Source organism: Sceloporus occidentalis, unplaced genomic scaffold, assembly GCF_023333645.1.
Source record: "Sceloporus occidentalis isolate IW3139 unplaced genomic scaffold, rSceOcc1.0.p SCAF_2, whole genome shotgun sequence".
Taxonomy (NCBI): domain Eukaryota; kingdom Metazoa; phylum Chordata; class Lepidosauria; order Squamata; family Phrynosomatidae; genus Sceloporus; species Sceloporus occidentalis.
This window is the reverse complement of record NW_028316982.1, coordinates 202,692,422-202,711,688: the sequence shown is the minus strand read 5'-3', so window position 1 is coordinate 202,711,688 and position 19,267 is coordinate 202,692,422. Positions and strand designations below refer to the sequence as shown.

The 19,267-nt window shown below is 39.2% G+C and overlaps 1 protein-coding gene across 5 annotated transcripts in view; it reads left to right on the top strand.

The window, feature by feature from the left end:
* DOP1B (DOP1 leucine zipper like protein B) overlaps nucleotides 1–19,267 on the top strand; it is an 89,020-nt gene that overhangs the window by 48,295 nt on the left and 21,458 nt on the right. For 4 of the 5 annotated variants that reach the window (XR_016280222.1, XM_089512027.1, XM_089512024.1 and 1 more), the window contains exons 15-24: nucleotides 547–818; nucleotides 2,982–3,134; nucleotides 3,539–3,639; nucleotides 4,539–4,729; nucleotides 6,989–8,615; nucleotides 10,089–10,200; nucleotides 10,965–11,150; nucleotides 13,400–13,525; nucleotides 15,884–16,018; nucleotides 17,900–17,955. Coding sequence is in view for 4 of the 5 variants with exons in the window: in XM_089512027.1 (XP_089368153.1) it covers nucleotides 547–818; nucleotides 2,982–3,134; nucleotides 3,539–3,639; nucleotides 4,539–4,729; nucleotides 6,989–8,615; nucleotides 10,089–10,200; nucleotides 10,965–11,150; nucleotides 13,400–13,525; nucleotides 15,884–16,018; nucleotides 17,900–17,955 (2,959 nt within the window). In the remaining variant the exon portion in view is untranslated. The remainder of the gene's footprint in view (nucleotides 1–546; nucleotides 819–2,981; nucleotides 3,135–3,538; nucleotides 3,640–4,538; nucleotides 4,730–6,988; nucleotides 8,616–10,088; nucleotides 10,201–10,964; nucleotides 11,151–13,399; nucleotides 13,526–15,883; nucleotides 16,019–17,899; nucleotides 17,956–19,267) is intronic. The other variant, XM_089512026.1, reaches the window with a different exon arrangement.

The following is a 19,267-nucleotide window of genomic DNA, read 5'->3' as shown; positions in this document are numbered from 1 at the left end:
GTTGCTGCACGGTCCCTTAACCCTAGTATGGCACCAGCACAGCGCTTTAGCGTCATCTGTACCATGCCAATTAAAGGACTGGTTGGTCAGTTATATTTTCAGAACTGGATGAAATAAAGATATGAGCAGGTATAAAAGTATCTCTAATCTGCATTCCCATATGTAATTAGTTACTGTCTCTTTGAGATGAAAGATAAAGAGTTGGGAAGGTATTGGCGTGGTTGGACGAACCACATATATGGAAGAACAAAAACCTAAAGGGGTTTAAAACAAACATACAAAGCCAGAAAGGACTGAGTAAGCATAGTGTCTTTGGCCACCAGTTGGATGTTCGTCAGTTGGAAAAGGCAAACTCATTGTGGGAAGCAAATATGTAGTTAGCCAAAATCTTAAAAAGGAACACATCTGATAGCTGAGGATGGGAGCAGTATTTTATCACACCCATTCTTATTAAAATAGTAAATGTTTAATACAGGAACATCACTTTCAATTAACCAGTTAATTATCATAGTATAAGTATAGCTGTTATTTGTTTACTTTCCTCAGGAGGCTGTGAATCCAGTTTTCCCATGTGGCTCAAATCCTTGATGACAATATGTTGTTGTGTAAATGACTGCTACATTCAAAATGTGGCCATCTCTGTACTACTAGAAGTAATCAACCATTCCCAATCATTAGCACTAGTTATTGAAGACCGAATAAAACGGTATAAAATTCCTGGGCAAAATCCCTTCTTTGGAAGACTGCAAATGGTCACAGTTCCTCCTATTGCTCCTGGAGTTCTGAAGCTAATTTCAGAGAAAACTGACTTCTATCAGGTAGCGTGCTTGATATATTTTTTATTTTGTTTTTAATCCCAGTAACATGTATGCAAAGTTTTAATTCAAAGGGATTACTCCAGTTCCATGTTCTCCAGATCCAGACACCAGCATTCCTAAATCCAACAAAATGATAGATATGCCACTGCGGGAGAAGGAGCAGTGATGTTATAGGTACAGGAGGAAAAACAGTTCGGGTATAGTAATATACAAAGGTTACACTGAGAAACAGAACAAAACCAAATTCCATTCAGGAGGTCCTTCTGTCAAGTGTCCTAACACTTTAAGGGAGTAAAGTGAAATCCTACAAATTGATCTTTTGGTCTGAAATATTGGTCAAGATAGCTATTTGTTACACATGACAGAAATAGCTGAGAAGGCTACTGAAATATGCTGCTGTAGTCCACTTGACTTGGTAAGGAGCCCTGGTGGTGCAGTGGTTAAATGCTGGTACTGCAGCCACAATGTTGTGAGTTTGATTCTGAGGGGCTCCAAGGTGAACTCATTCCTCCATCTTTCCATAGGTCAGTAAAATGAGAACCCAGCTTGTTGGGGGCAATTTGCTTACATGTTGTTAACCGCTTAGAGGCTGCTTAATTCGTTATGAAGCAGTATAGAAATGAAAATGCTATTGCTAATGCTATTTAGGGCGGGATATAAATACCATAAATAAATAAATAAATAAATAAATAAATAAATAAATAAATCTTTGACAAATTAATTCTAAAACCCTTTCCCCAAACTTAAAGACGTTTTATGTATCCTTAGTAATATATTGACATTGCATCATAACCTAATATAGAATTAAGCACTTCAAAACAATCATGGTATCAACATTAATGTGTACCTGTTCGCATACATATATATATATAGTCGTCCCTCCGCATTCACGGCTTTGGCACTCACAGATTTGATTATTCACAAATGTCATGCCATGTGTGCACACACTCCCTCCTGAGCTTTTCCGCTTGGGGCAGGAGAAGCCCAGGAGGGAGGGAGCAGCTGGGAAGGGTGTACATGCGCTGCTCTCCCCCTCCTCAGTGCCTCCGAAACCTCAGGCAAGCTCTCTGAGACATCAGAGAAGGGGCAAGAGAAGTGCGCACGATTCCCCCCGCTTCCCTTCCAGTGCCTCAGAGAGCTCAGGCGCACTTCTCTCCCTCCTCCTCTGATGTCTCAGAGAGCTTGCTTGAATTCTTTGAGGCATTGGAGGAGGGGCAAGAACCGTGCATGCAAGTCCTCCGGCTTCCTTCTAATGCCTCAGACAGCTGAAGAAAGCTGTCTGAGACACTGGAAGAGAAGCAGGGGAATTGTGCATGCGCTTCTCTCCCTCCTCCTCCAATGGGCAGCAGAGAGAGAGAAGAGGACAAGCCTGCGTGCTTCTCTCCAACTCTTCCCTGCCCCCCTGTAACTAAGAGAAGGGGTTATTTGTGATTTTTCCACATTTGCGGGGGGTCCTTCACCCTTAACCCTTACGAATGTAGAGGGATGACTGTATTTCAGTGTATCTGATGCTGGCTTTGGACATATATTTCCATTTACACAAGTGGAGTCACCTAGTTTTCATTGATTTTTTCTGCTCATTGTTGCTCTCTGTGCCACATCTAATTCTGTCTGGGGTTCTCCAACCTTGGGGTGGGGGCAGGAGGATGGATGGCTGGTAAGATGGCAAAAGTGGCAAAAATTAGATACCATGGCTTATGCAATTGGAAGCACTTCATGCAACCAGCATTGGAAAAAAGAATTATATATAAATGAATGGATATATCTTAACTGTCCAATGACATTCGTTTCTCATATTATCCTGCTTAAAGAATGTTTTACTGTTACTATAAAATTGCTTTTTGTCAAATCTGTTGCATCACGAATTTAGATTAAAATATAGAGTTCTGTGTTCACCTTATGTCTTTCATGTAGGGATATGCATGGTGATGTTTAATAATATGCTGGTGGTAGGCAGCCTGGAGCCTTCTAGATATTTTTGACTACAGATCCCTTTAGTGTTGTCCCATATGGTTAGTACTCTTGGGTTATTACAGCTTTAGTCAAAAACATCTAGAGGTTACCAGGTAGCTTTCCACTGCAGTAAAGAAAAACAAGAATACACAACCTCTTTTTTGTTTAAACTGGCTGAAATAGTTCATTTAATTTTCAATTTTACTACAGAGAGTTGCCCAGGTGCTTTGGGATCAGCTAAACAACGAGAAAAGAGAGCATCACAATACTTGCGTAGAGCTGTTCTACCGTTTACATTGTCTGGCTCCATCAGCTAATATTTGTGAAGACATCATCTGCCATGCTTTACTGGATCATGATAAAGTGAGGCTTCTTGTACTGGGATAATACTTTTTTAGAAGCTGCATAATCTAATTCAAATGCAGAGTCTCGTGTTGGGCTGTGGGAATGGGGAGGGGCTATATCACAATCCTATGCATATTTATTGTAAAAAGCTATACTTAATGGAAAGAGCTTATCCTCCAGTAAATGCATTGAAAATTATAAGCTTGACTTATATACATGCTCCCAGGAGAGTGTGGTCTCTGCTGTTTTCATTTTGCAGCCTTCTGCATCTCTTCCACTGTGGGACAGCTTCCAGCTTAGCTAACTGTTTTTATCTTTCATAATTACCACTCATATTATACTTAAGAAATCTTTGTAACAAAATATATCAAGGTAGCATATATTCTAGTTCTTATTGTATTTGTATTTTCTTTTTTGCAAAGGGGACAAGGCTGGAGGCACTCTTCCGATTCTCTATCATGTGGCATTTAACCAGAGAAATCCAAGGGAGCAGAGTGACATCCCACAATCGGTCTTTTGATAGGTATGATTGAAATTAATTTTCCTCATTTAGTTGTAAAAAGGTAACAGTGGAGAACAAATGTGTCAATCAGCTGACAGAACAACATCAGTCAGTAGAATAATTGTTCCCACCAAATCTGTTCCAGAGGGTTGAGGGACCCTCTAGAGCAGATTTTGGAGGTGCACAGGAGCAACAAGGGAAAGGAAAGAAAGACAAAGCTCTGGTTGCACATTCAGATATCTCCTCTCACAACATTAGATGTTGCCTAAACCTCTGACACATGCCTTAGAGGGTAAAACTTCTCTTTTCTGCATCTGATGAAAGGGGATATCTAGACTGCACATGGACATTTACATAATGACAGAAATTTTCATTATTAATGAAAAAGCAATTCAAAACTGAGTGTCCCTTTTTAAAATATTGCCCAGTCTTCTCCTCAGAATTTAGTGTCATCAGGATCTGAGCCCATCAGAGTTCCTGCCATGCTTCACAGTCATTTATGCTGTACCTGTTTTGCTTTGTATTATTGGATGATGAAATGTGTCACACCTGTGGTATTGCTGACTGGAAGGAATGTTGGAGTTAGGTAATGACCAGATAGATGTGAGGGGGAGGTTATATGCATTAAAAGTTGTCAAGATCAGTCCTGTGAAAAAGCCTGGTATAGAGAGAGGTCATGGGGCAGTCCTGGGAGGAAAGAGTGGGAATGAATGGGGTTTCAGCACACAAAAAATGGGGTTTAGTTGCTCTGTGCTTTTAATATACTGTAAAACCAAAATTGCTTTAGTCCTAACATTACCATGCTGTGGACAACTTTAGTTTTATGAATAAAGCTTTCTGCTTTCACAATGGGGCTTGGATTTCTGAATTAAGGCCACCCAGACAAGCATAACAAGCATTAATATAATTTCTCCATGCAGGTCCCTCTTTGTTGTACTGGACAGTCTTAATTGTTCAGATGGTGCAATTGGTGCTGCAGCACAGGGCTGGTTGATACGAGCCTTGTCACTTAATGATGTTGCACGGATTCTTGAGCCTGTACTTCTGCTTCTGCTTCATCCCAGGACACAGCGTACCTCAATCCACTGCATCAAACAGAAGAACTCAGCAGGTAATTGTATTTAGGATGAGCTCTCCTGGATCAGACCCATTCGGATTCATCTGATGAACATATGGGTCATTACCATTCCCTGCAATAGTTTGCCCTGCCTCCAGCCCATAACAAGTGGCATTTGATGGCATTCTTTTTTTGTTCTTTAAGCATTGTGACTAATAGCAGATTAGCAGATCTATTTTTCTATTAATGTGTCTAATTCCCTTTTCAAGTCATCTAAACTGGTAGCTATCATCACATTTTGTGGCAGTGAATTCTGCAAGTTAAAAATAAACTGTGTAGATTATATGTTACTTTGTCTGTCCAGAACTTATTACCTTTAATTTTGTAACCCAAACTCTAGTTTTATGAGAGAAAAGTTACATCCTACATTACACTCATAATTGTATAAACATTTAAAATTTTCTGTCCCCACCCCCCGAATTCCAATGTCTCCCTTTCCCAAATAACAGTTCAAAATGTTTTAGCCTCACCTGTGCCATTTTTTGTTTTTCTTTTCTTGTCCCAAGTACCCCTTTTAAAAAGTGGTTTGACTGCAGTTGAACACAGTTTTAAAATGGGACAATATCAAGAGATTTATGTAAAGCAATTATGATATCAAAAGGTTTAGTCTTAGTTTCTCTCTTCATATACCCTAAGCTTAAAATTTACCTCTTTTACTACCACATATGATATAATAACGTCCAAAAGCAAAGTTTCAAGTGCATTCTTAAAGCACATGTTCTTAAATTGAAATCTTACCTATGAGATATTGATACTGTCTCTTCATATTGGGTTGTTCCTTGAAAGGAAAATAAACCAACATACAAATAGCTGTTCTCATCTTGAAATCATTCAACAATGTCCTTAATATTTATATAAATTCTGATGGGCATACATGTGACAACCAACAGAAAAGGACCTACAATCAGTACTCTCACAAACAGTGGTCTGTTTGGTTTGGCAGAACTCCAATTCCTGACCTGTTCCAGCAGTTAAAGTCATTCTGATTCAAGTAGTTGTATTCACTCTGTTTGATTCATGCTGGAGCCTTTCTCTCAGAAACCTGCCTTTGTCCTCCCTACCTTCCACTGGTATTTTAAGTGTATTTTAAACAAGGCTTAACTATTAAGCTCAGGAAAAAAATAAATAGGAGTTCAGTGAAGCTGTTGATCCTGAGATCAAAGGAAGGAAATTTGAAAAGATGATCTAAAGACAAAATCTTATTTCAAAACATAAGACATACCTATTGTTGGAAAATGTTAACTACAGAGGGGAAACAATTTCCTCTCTTTGTTTGCATTAAATATAGTAACTTGTTTATAAAAGTATTAAAGTAATAATTTGCAATAAATGAAGATGGCATATTGCATATCACAGCTGCTCTAATTCATTTTGGAAGAAAGGAGTTAAAATTAAATAGCCCACTATATCACTATTGCATAAAATCATCATTCAATTGGTTTGGGGGCTTTTTTTTTTAAGATAGTGATTTTGACTTCTAACCTAAAGGTTCAAACAGGTAATAATGTAAAAACATAAGCCAATAATGTGGCTATACTATAACCAACTATTAAAAATGTGTAATCAGTTTTACTTATTCATTTATGTATTTTATTTATATCCCATCTTTCCCCTAGCACAGGACTCAAGGTGTCTTACAAATTGAAAATAACAATTAAAATAAGGCATTAGTATGAAAAGTTTTTTAAACAAATAACTGTTAAAAACAAAAAGTAAAAACTGTTTTCATCACATTTAAAACACACTGAAACAGATACAAGCACAACAATACCCATTAAAAGCTTCTTCAAATCAAGAGCCAAAGGCCTGCTTAAATAAAAAGGCCTTTGCCTTTCAGCAGAAAGAGAACCAAGAGAGACCGACCAAGTCTCCTGTGGGATGGAATTCAGCAACCTGAGAGCAGCTACTGAGAAGGCTGTCTTCCAAGGCCTCACCAAACATGCCTGTGGTAGTAGTGGAACTGGGGGAAAGCACATTCCTCTCGATCTTCAAACTTGGGCAGCCTCAGCTAGAGGGACACAGTCTTTCAGACAGACTGAACCCAAACCATGTCAAGTCTTTTTATTCTCCTACAATGTCTACGTGTAGGCAGATGCTCGGAATAGATTTTATAGTTGAATGTTACAAAGCTCACTCACTCACATGGTCCAGATTTTTCAGTGTTCAAATAGGTAGGAAGGGATACAGTGATTGCCTGAGAATTTCTTCATTACTGATAAAGTAATAGGTTTTTTAAAATGATTTTTCCCCCAGAAGACATGAATCTCTGGTATAAGAAGAAAAAAACATCTTTCCTGGAGTCCTTGGGAGCCTCTGGATTACATGAAAGCAGTTCTGAGGAAAGTTTGCCATTGAGCCAGTTTACCACTGTGGACAGGGAAGCAATATGGGCAGAAGTTGAAAACGACCCTGAGAAATATCTGCTAAAAAATGAATTGTCTGTAAATAATCCTTCTCAGCATGCAGAATCTCTACAAGAGAAGGGTGAAGAGGATAATAGTGAACATACAGAGTCTGCTGATACCAGCACTGGGCCCATTGACAGTGATAATACATCGTCCTTTTCTCCTTCTCTGGACCAGCAAGACATGAGCAGTGAGGAGAACCATAGTGCCTCAATCAATGATAAAGAAATCTTGAAACAAGTTAGTTCATCCAATGTTTATCCCCCTGACAGTTCCAGATCCAGTACCATGCTGAACCTGGTGCGTGCAGATTCTGAAAAAACACAAGCATCAGAATCTCTCTCAAGTGATGAGGAGGTGGATGTAGAGCTCCAAGCCCTTACCACATCTAGGTTGTTAAAGCAGCAGAAGGAAAAACAGGAGATAGTTGAGGCTTTGTTTAAGCACGTTCTCTTATACCTGCAGCCATATGATTCCAAAAGAGTCCTATATGCTTTTTCTGTCCTTGAGGCTGTGCTCAAAACAAACCCTAGAGAGTTTATTGAAGCTGTAGCCACTACTAGCATGGACACCAGCTCCACAGCTCATCTGAACCTCATCTACAATCTTCTATCTCGCCATCAGGAAGCCCTTGTGGGACAAAGCTTCTATGGAAAGCTTCAGACTCAGTCACCAACTGTGTGTCCTCATTCCTTATTAATAGAGTTACTGACCTATCTCTGTCTGAGTTTCCTGCGCTCTTATTATCCTTCTTACTTAAAGGTGACTCACAAAGATGTGCTTGGCAATAGGGATGTCCAAGTTAAAAGTGTTGAGGTCTTGATCAGGATGATGACACAACTGGCAACAATGGCTAAATCAACAGAGGGCAAGAACATAGAATTTATTCGCAACTTGCTTGGAAGATGCAAAATTCAGGAGTTTGTCCTTCTTTCTCTATCTGCTTCTATGTATGTTAGTCAGAAATGCTATGAACATATTATGGCCAATAAGACTAATGGTTTAAGTGATCACTGTGTCCTTGAAGAAAGCCTCATAAATTTTGGTCGTGATCAGATTTGGAGTGAGCACCCTTTACAGATTGAGCTCCTTAAACTTCTGCAAGTATTGATAGTCTTGGAGCATCATCTTGGGCAAACGCAGGAGGAACTTGAGAACCAGCCAGGTCTATCGAAGGAATGGCAAAGAGCTCTTAATTTTCAGGAGGCAATTAGTGCTGTGCAGTATGTACATCCACACCCTATAACATCTCAAGGATTATTTGTCTCTGCTGTTGTCCGAGGATTACAACCAGAGTATGGTTATGGCATGCATCCAGCTTGGGTGGGCTTGGTTGCATATTCCTTGCCCTACTTTGGAAAGTCTTTAGGGTGGACAGTGGCACCATTTATTGTTCAGATATGCAAGAACCTGGATGAACTTGTCAAACAATATGAACATGAAACTCAAAAGATGCCATCCAAAGGGTCTGCAAGGTAAGGAAATACCAGTTAATAGTGTGGGTTTTCTTTTTGGTTTTTTATTTTATTTTGTTCATTATGTTTTCAGTCAGTTGACATATTCCTCATGTTTTATTAGAAAACCATAAGTGGGAATTAGTAAATTTCCCTCTGGGGGATGGATGACACCATCGTGTAGCCATTCCATGATATCACCAGGTGCCTGGTAAATGTACTTGGTGGAATCTCCATGCCTGGCACTGTGTCTGAGGAACTTGTTTCCCTCTGACTGTCTCTTCTGCACACAGGGAAAAGGAAGGAAGGCCAGGGTACTGTCAGCCATCACTTGGAGGCACTGGCCAAGTGCTGAAGTCAGAGCTTAGCAGACTCCTTCAAATGACCTCAGGTTTTATGGAAGAGGGAAGGGCTTGTTGAGGAAATCTCTCAGATTGGAATGGATCATTAGAGCCATAGGCTAAAGGTTCTCTCTGCACACTCCCCCTATTTTAAAGTATTCTAAATTCTCTTGTGGAGCTAGAATACCCAAGAACATAGGAAACTGCCTTTATGTCAGCATATTGTTTGGCAAGCCCATTAATTTGCACTATGTTGTGCAACTGGTTAATTAGTGACTCAGGCAGAAGATGTCAGAGGCTGAAACTGAAACTTTCTGGGAAAGTGATTTTCACATTTGTGTTCATAGATATTGTTAGACTTCTGCCTCTTAAAAGCAATGTGGCTAGTAGCCAGGTATACTGGGAATGACAATCCAGCAATAGCATATGGGGCCTCAAGTATGAAAACCACTATTCTGCATGCAAAGTTTTGTCACTGAACTATAGTCGCTCCCCTGAACCAAATGTTTCCTGTCATTGGGTGCTAGAGTCAGGGCTTCTCATTCAGCTTCCTTTCTGCACTGGAAAGGGAAACCACTACATAGTTTTTATCAAGGAGGATAGTAGTTTCATTGCCTCTGTGTTTTTTTTAGCAGACCACTTTCTTCCTCTTCTTCTCTTCACCTGTTTTCTCCTTACACTATCTTTTCCCCCTCTCACTTGATGAAGATCACTTACCCACTGCTCCCTTCAGTTTCTTTTAATTTTAAGAATTAGCCATCAGAAGAAGGGTCTCTGAAAGTAACAACAGAACGTTAGCTGAGTAAAGGCAAATGATTAGGGGGTAGGTGCCTTCAGAGAATCTGAGAGCCATTTTCCACAACCGCCAGACCTTCAGCAGGCCACATCAGCTACTTCTGGAAAAGCTAGTGGGACATATTTTGTTTTGGGAGGAATTATACCGGTAGAGTCTTGTGGTTGTACAGTTATCCTGTTTTAGCCAAAACTGCAATGGGATTTCCCTAGCGAATGGGAAATGAGCTGAGAGTGGGCATGCACAGTGTGGGTGTGCTGCGTGATTCCACTTCTATTGCCAAGAACAGGTTGTGGCTAGTGGAGCCCTCTAAATTCTGCATGAAATAAATGACTCAATTTTTCCTTTTCTTCCCTAAAGCATGCATTGTAGAAGGGAGAACATTACACCAGATTATCCTCTAACTCTTTTGGAGGGTCTAACAACTATTGGTCATTTTTGTCTTTTGGATCAACCAAATCAGACCAAAAAGGTAACCATCCTGTTTTTAATTTCAACAGAAAATATCAAATACATGTTTTTGACAATTTTCCAATAAAATGACATGTATGTGAACAGAATCATGTGGTCCTTAGGAAAAGATGGCATAGCATCTCAGGACAAGATAACAAAGGTTTAGTGGATTTCCTTGGCTGTGGACAGATCGGGTTTCTACCATACTTCAAAAACTAATTCTTTGATATTTGGAAGGCAGGAGAGTTAACAATGCATTTAGCTTGAACAATGTTAATGAAATGTGTAATATTTTGAGAAGTCAAATGTAGTCAAATAGTTTACAAAAGCTTTCAAACTTGTACAGGAGTTCCAGTTAAAATATAAAATGAAGGATATGGAACAATTTATCCAAGCTGGAAAAAAAAATGATTGCCAACATGTCTCATTTTATGCTTTACTTTTAAATCCAATTGCAAAGCCAAGACCTCTGTCAGAACGGGGTTCAGCAAAATTAGAGTTCTGATATAGGACAGTGATATAGGAACAGTGGTATAGAAATTGTTCATAGCCCTGTTTCTGCATAAGTAGAACTTACATAAAGTTCTGTATTTTTTAAATATATGTTAAATTAGGTTCTGATAATGTATTGTGGAGAACAGATTTATTAACTTTTTTGATAATATCTGATTTAGAATTTTGAATATGGTGACTCTTTTTTCTGAATATGTATAATGTGATTATATATATATATATATATATATATATATATATATATATATATTATTTTATTGGTTTTTCTAGTCACCTCTGAGTGCTGACCCAACAAGCCTAAGAAATGCCAGGAATGCCCTTCTGGAAGAACTTCCCCGCATCATTAATACCATGTCTCTCGTCTGGAATGTCATAAAAAAGGAAGAATCTCAAAAAAGACCAGCTGACTTCCTTGGAACAAAAGGCTCTTCTTCAGTTTACTTTAAGGCTACCAAAGTACGAATCCCTTCAGTACGCTTGGCTGGTCTATTAGCAAGGCATTTTTTAAAGTCATATTTGTATGTCAAGTGGGCACCCAGGCCTATTCATCATCCGAGTGGAGATGAATAGATATATACAATTTAATTGGTGAAGCATGTGGCTCCCACCCGTTTCAGTACCTTCTTCAAGTTAACACAAACCCAAGATACATATAATTTCCAAGTACAAATCTTTTGTGATCTCAGTTCAGTTGTGTTTTATGCCAATTTTTGATAAGAGTTCTAGGCATTTTTATTCTTTTTAATTCAGCTATTTTCTGGTGGGTGAGTAGGATAATAAAAATCTGTAAATGTATTTGGAGCTCAGAATGTCAAGATTGTATATAGAGGAGAAGCTTCCACTCATAAATGTTTTGAATGGGAGAATGAACAACATATTTAACAATATCTTTAAAAATGCACTGGCTATATAGGCATCATGGTCTACTGCTGGAATAATCTTAAAGGTTTCTAATTTTATTGCTGAAAATATTTGTGTTAATATTGAATAGGGAAATATATAAGTGTTTTCTGTTGGTCAGTTGGAACAGATTACATTTCTAAATAAAGTAATGCAAATAGAGGGCTGCTCTGCAATTTGGAAAAATAATATCCCCATTCTTTCATGTTTTTCACTCCAATGCTGCTTCTGCATACTACATACAATCCAACATTTCACACATGAAAATCAGGATATGTGTGGCCAAGCAACATCAGTGTGGTACAGATGACAATAAGGAGGAACAAATAAGCTAGGAGAGTCTGCAGCAGTTTTCTTTTGACTGAGCTTACTGAGAAGGAAAAGATTCTATCCTTTCTTTGCCTTTACCCCACTGAATTGAGTAGAAATAATTTTGCACTTTCAGCTCAGTTTTCAGCAACTGAAGTAAGCTGAGGATGAAGGGAGGAAACAGGAAGAGGAGAGAGGGATACTGGGGCATTTTAAAAGCAACTAAAATGGAATGACTGAGAGACTGCCCCTACCAAATTGGGACTGTCTGAGAGTATGCTCTTCCCGGGGGGGGGGGGGGGGGGTTAGATAGTTATCACTAAATGCATGAAGTTATCACAAGGTTTGGCTTCTCTAGATTTTGTTCATTGGCTAAAAAGCCTGCTTGTTGTCTTGTTAAATGGTTAAGAAGCATGTCATATTTACTTTTACACTTTATTTCTCTGCTAGCTTTCTTCTGTTTGTGAGAACGTCAGTTGAAAAAAACAATTTCCTGTATTAAAAATGTTGGGCTATATAGCCAGTAGTTTGTTCCAACTAAAGTAGACCCGCTGAATCATTAGGACTTGTTAAATCAACTTTATGTAAGCCCTATTAATTCTCTGGGCCTAAAGTAGGTGGGCTTAACAAAGAGATTTAGCCTTTTACTTTACCAGTACTATTTATCCAAATGTACAGTTAATACAAAATCCAATTTTGCATAATCTTTGCCTGTGTTGCCCCAGAATATGCAGTGCACTCCCTTCAGAGATGAAACCTGTTACCACTTTCACCACTTTTAGGGTGCACCATTTTAGGAAGGGTACACAGATACATCTCTTCAAATTGGCCTTTTAAACTATTTAGGTGTTTGAAATAATCTTCATCATTTGGGTATGGATTCTGTTTTCATTTGCATTAATTTGTTTTAAATAGTGTTTGTTAACTGACTGCTATGGGAAAGTGAGATAAAAGCATAATAAATACATTTTAAAGTCTGGTAAAATGAAGCTATCAACAGCATCAAATCCTCCCATACGTAATGATCCAGAACCTGCAAATGTGGTAGATTACTTTTACCACAGGTCTGTAAAATATTTGTTTCAAGAATCCTATTGATTAACTAGCAAGATTTGTAATTAGACCTTGATCCAATGAACCATATTGTAGCAAAGCATATTTTGCATGCTTGCCCTGTACATTCAGTTACTGTAACAGTTTCAGAAGCAGGCTCTAACTTGCAACATAAAGGAAGTGCTATTTGAAAAATGTATCCACATTACCATAGTGTGTGTAGCTCTTTTTGTGAAATTAGGCTCACAGGGATTACAGACAAGGATTTCTTGGTGAAAGCATAAAAGATTTGATTGAAAACAAAATATTATAGTTTATTCCATTTTATAAGGATGCCTAACAGCTGATGCAGGGAATCCTATTGGAAACTATTTTGCCGCTGGGAAAACACATTCCCTCAGATCCATTCTAAAAGAAACATTTAATGTTGTTTTATTTTACAGACGTTAAAGAATAAAATTCTAGAGTTCTTGAATCCACTCACTGGACAGCTTGGAATGCAGCTTATAGCTTCAGTAGCAGCAGTGTGGAACAGCAAAAAATCGCATAAGCATCAAAGCAAAACAAAGGTAAAAAGAAAAATGAAAAATTTCCCCTTCCGAGGCTGATGATTTGTTGTCAACCAAACATGAATGGGCACTGTGCAAAGAAACTGTTTGGTGGGCTGTTCTCTATGCTGCATCTGGAGCACCAAATTCTCATTAGCTGGACCATAGCTATAATAGTAAGAGGCATTTCGCATATAATAATCTGCATTTGACTTTTATTTTTCTTGACATTCAGTTAAATGCCCTAAAGCATTAAAATAGCTTTTAACAATTCAGGAGCTTTTAAAAAATAAATTTCTAGGGTTTTTCAAAATATCCTTAGACAAAGGCAAGAGGCAGAAAACTTTGTTAATGCTAATCCATTTAACCCAATGTAAATTAAGTATTTTAATGCAAAGAGATCTTGTAATACCTTTGAGAATAACCAGGTCCTAGAAGATCCCTAGGGCTCCCAGTTGCATTAAGAAATTGTCACCTGCCTTTTAACCTGTTAATTAGTTTGGTTTTTTTAGGAGACAGAACAAAATGTAAAAGTGAGTTTCTCCTTCAGTAGTTTCTCTCCATTGTCAGTTTTCTTTGTTATGTGCTGTCAAGTCACTTGAATGAAAGACCTCCAAAACATCCTGTTGTTCAGCCTTCCTCAGGTCTTGGAAACTCAAGGCTGTGGCTTCTTTTATTGAGTTGTTGTTGATGATGTTTGCAGTCAAATTGTTTCTGACTTAAGGTGACCCTAAGGCAAACCTGTCACAGAGTTTTCTTGACAAGTTTCTTCAAAGTGATTTCCCATTGCCATCCTCTGAGGCTGAGAGAGTGTGACTTGCCCAAGGTCACCCAGTGCTCTCCAGAGTCATAGTCCATAGTTGAGTTAATCCACCTGTAACGTGGCCTTCCTCTTATTCTATTTCTCCCTCTCTCTTTCTCTACTCCTTCCTCCCCTTTTTCCTATTCCTGCTCTGTTTCATTTCTAGCTGACATTATCTCTGTATTAGTAGAACTAAAATTGCCTTGAATTGTATTAATAAATTTATTTTAATGAACAGCAGTTTTTTCACTTGTTGTTGCTGCTGCCTTGGCTTAAACAAAGAGAGTTTAAATCCAGATCTTTTATCTTCCTTTCCTGCTTGCTTTTCCTTCCTCTGTCAGCCACCTATCCCAAAACTGACCATAAGTCAGATAAATTTACAGCGCTTTATAAATAAAGGTTAATAATAATAATAATAATAATAATAATAACAACAACATTTGTCTGCTCCAGTCAGGGTTAATTAAGTGACTGCCTTCTGTTGTAAAGAAAAAGATCTGACCAGACTGAATCGCTCCACTGCTCCCATCTGTTCTTTGATGAAGGAAGACATGCCACAACCATCCTTTTCACTTTTAAATTAGTTTAGAAAGGATCGGGATATTGCTATCCAAGGATGTATTTCTTTAATAAATGTCCCTCCTGTTGAACTTATATTTCTGCTTGTAATTTGGTTCTTTCAAACGTACCATCCTAAAATGGGCAGCTCTGCTGTGAATGGATTAAAGCCTGTTACAGGCCTTTCATTCCAATTATAATCTCTCACGATCCATCCCCTCTAAAAATAATTGCCTTTTTAAAAGAGCATTTTATGTTTCTTAACTCATAACCTACTCATTTCATATGAGTCTCCTCTGATCAACCAAAAATTTACCAAGAATTTCAGAATAAAGAGACTTTGGTGATTTTGCTAAATTTTCTCTGGAGAACACTCTAGTCACCCTAACACTTGTCAGTATGTTCACTTGAGGACTTTTCATATACCAAGTTTACTTTCCATATTGCTCAGAAATAGTCTTACAAAAATTTTAAGAATAAGGTTTCATCCGATTATTTATTGATACAAACAACTATGTCTGGTTTCTCTGTATACTCTTTGGACATCATTGAATAACTCAGTAGGTATCAGGATGCTGAAGGGCACAAGGGTTGCACAAAGGGGGCTTGAGACTTGGAGGCTCTGATCCCTCATCTTCCTTTTCCCAAACTTTTTTTTATGTGTAAATTTACACATGTGTTGCATTAAATATTGAATTTACTTAAATAGAACTGTTCTAATTGGAACAATGATATTTCCTTATAAAATATAAATATTAAAATATTAAGCTACATGAATGTGCAAATGAAAATACACACACTAAACAATTATTTTTATTCATATGCTGTGTACATGAATGGGGGTAACATCTGCATGTAGATGTAAAGGGGTCACAGGGGTAAAAAGTATGAGTACCACTGTGTTAACTTTTCTGGGTATGCTTGCAGCACTGGACAAAGAAAGAATATTCCAGAATATGTGTATTATAGTTCAGTATGAGGAGGTGATCTTTTTCCTAATGATTTTTTTTTTGTTTCAGATTCCTCCTGTAGCTAGTACATCTCAGCTTGTAGTCCTTGATCTCGTTTGTGCTCTTAATACCCTGAAGACCGATACTATATTGCAGCTAGTAAAAGAAGTTGTCAAGAAGCCATCCCAGATCAAAGGGGAAGAGGTAACAGTTCATTTTATTGAATCTTTTTTAAAAAAACTCAAAATACAAGAGTTGTAGTTGCTGGTCATCTTTTTATATATCTAGGTTCAGGAAAGGTTTGCTTAATGTATCTAAAACAGGGGTCGGCAACCTCCGGCCCACGGGCCGGATGCGGCCCGCAGGCGCCTTTCTGCCGGCCCACGGTCCCTCCTGCCGCCGAAATCGCCGCCAATTTTGGCCGCTCCGGCCGCCATTTTGCCCTTCAAAATGGCGGCGCCGCACCGGGCCTTCAAATGGGCGCCGCCCACCTCCCTCTTGGCTCCGTCCTCCCTCCTCCCTCCTATAAATGGAGGGGCGGGGGGAAGGAGGAGGAGGCAGAGGGAGGGAGGGAGGGAGGGAGGGAGGGAGGGGAGGAGGAGAGAGAGAGAAAGGGTGGGAGGGAGAGGAAAGAGAGGGAGGGAGGGGAGGAGAGAGAGAGAGAAAGGGTGGGAGGGAGAGGAAAGAGAGGGAGGGAGGGGAAGAGAGAGAGAGAGAGAGAAAGGGTGGGAGGGAGAGGAAAGAGAGGGAGGGAGAGAGAGAGAGAAAGGGTGGGAGGGAGAGGAAAGAGAGGGAGGGAGGGGAGGAGAGAGAGAGAGAAAGGGTGGGAAGGAGAGGAGAGAGAGAGGGAGGGAGGGAGGGAGGGAGGGAGGGAGGGAGGGAGGGAGATAGAGAGAGAGGGTGGGAGAGAAAGAAAGTGGTTTGAGACAGTGGCATGCATTTTTTGCTGTTTTGTGGCCTTGCCTAGTCACTTCCATTCTTGCAAATATTGCTATTATTATTGTTGTTGTTATCCTTTGGTATTCTCTTTGCAAAATCCCCCCACATGGACTTGCTTGCTCTTTTCTGGGTTGAGACAGTGGCATGTTTTTTTTGCTGTTTTGTGGCCTTGCCTAGTCGCTTCCATTCTTGCAAATATTGCTATTATTATTGTTGTTGTTATCCTTTGGTATTCTCTTTGCAAAATCCCCCCACATGGACTTGCTTGCTCTTTTCTGGGTTGAGACAGTGTGCATGCATTTTTCCTGTGTTATGGCATTGCCGGCCCTAGTAGCTTCTTGCAAATATTATTATTATTATGTGGCTCCGCCCCCGGAGGGTGGAAACTCCGCCCCAGAGGGTGGAAGCTCCACCCCTGTGTGCGGCTCCGCCCCGGAGGGTGGAAGCTCCACCCCCCTGGCTTCGGCCCCCCAGTTGTCCGAGGGACAGCAACCCGGCCCCCGGCTCAAAAAGGTTGCCTACCCCTGATCTAAAAGATCCTTGTTGCCATCCTTTTCTATCCTAGTATTTTGTTAGTTTATTTTTGTCTTTTTAAACCATTTTTCAAGGCAGAACGGCCCAGCTCACAGAACTAACATAAAAACAGGTTCAAAGTAAAAAATACTGTGTAAGGAAACAGAAGCTAAATCAACAGCATAAAACACAAATTCAGACAAGCAGCCTGCAAAATATATTAAAAAATAAGTAGCTGCACTTTTTAATTCAAGTTGAAAGTGTTGGAGAGAAGACAAAAAACATAGATAGGAATAAAACAAGGACTCTAGATTTTTTCCCTTTTTATCACTGTTAAATGAGTATATGCAGTAAGCAGAGTTGAGTGTTGTATGGTCAGTTTGCCAAGATAATAAACTAGAGGATGGATGGACTCTTTTTGGTGAAGTCTCCTGGGAAGTAAACAACAACAACAACAAAACTTTTTTCTCTAAGTGAAATTCCTAATTAGAAGCAAGTTACTGCCAAGTAAACATATTTAGGATTTAGCGTGAATCCTTGTAATACTGAATTAATCAGTTGTCTCTGTGTGTTTATTTTATTATTAGATAAATGGGTTATACCTATGTATGTTTCTTCTTACATTTTTTGCAGAAGGCTACCCTAGTGGATATCCCAGTGCTCCAGTTCTGCTATGCCTTCATACAAAGGTAAATGGTCTTTTGGTATTCAGAGGCATTAATAGGGGTGTGCAGGGACTGTACCAAGTGACACTTCAGAGGATGAGTGAACACCCAGTGGGGCAGTTGGTCCCATCTGTCCCAAGACACCCCCCCAGCTGCCTCCCTTCACCAAGCAGGGTGCCCAGAATGGGCTGTCAAACAGCACAGCAGCACAGCACCACCTCCACGGCAGAGGCAGCCTGGCTCAGGGATGTAGCTGGAAAGTGTGCCGGTCCAGCAGCCTGGGGAGTGACAGCATGCACTAGGGTGACACTAACCATAGTGATGCCACTGTCTGTATTTCTTATGAAAAGTAACATTTGGGCACAGTACTCTTCTAGAGATCTTGTGTATATCTGACATGTACTTCAAGACTATAGAGCAACTTTGATATAAAGTAGACAGGTGCTAAACAATTAATATCAACAGTCTCATGTTCTTTGTTGTTACATATGATACGATATCATGAGCCCTACAGCAGAACATCATCCTGTTAATTACTTTTAAAGACATGTTCCATAAAAGGTTATAATTCCATTCTATATCTGTTTGGAGCCCTGTCAGTTGTAATACTTCTGAATATGGACTGTCTTACTTTTATAAAGTGTGTGACAGGCACACTATTGATAGACAGTAAAGTACTTCGCCTTGCCTTGTCTAAAACATTGTACTTTCCCATTTTTATAGAAGCCATACTTTACTTTTTCTGTGTGACAAGAGAGTCATAGTCCTTCTGTGTGCAATTGTTTCCTTGATTTTTTATTATATTTATACTAAAATAGACTTTGTATAGCCATTGTTTTTAATTCCTTTCCTGCAATTTATGAATAAATAGGATTCTATCGATTTTGTAGCTACATTTTCACTGACTGAGTTCATTGTCAGGCACAATTCAAAGCACTAGTTATATCCTAAAGGGTCATTCTTCAGTATAAGCCTGCCTGTATTTTGAGATCCTCTGCAGAAGGCTCACCTCTGTCCCACCACCATCACATGTGAGAACATGGGAGAGGGCCTTCTTAGTGGCTGCTACCAGGCCTTGGAACTCCTTTCTGAGAGAGGTTAGACTGGCACCCTCCTTTGAAGACTGCTCAAGTGGACTGGGTCTTGCAGAATTGTACTGTGCTGTCTGCTTTTGTTTTTGTTCTTAAATATTTATTAAATAGCTTTTAAAAATAAATATAAATGTTATAACTGCTTTAATTTAACCTAGTTTAATTATATTTTTATCTTTTATTTTTACTAATGTTTTTATTTACACATCTTGGGAATAAGGTGTGACATTATCATCATCATCATC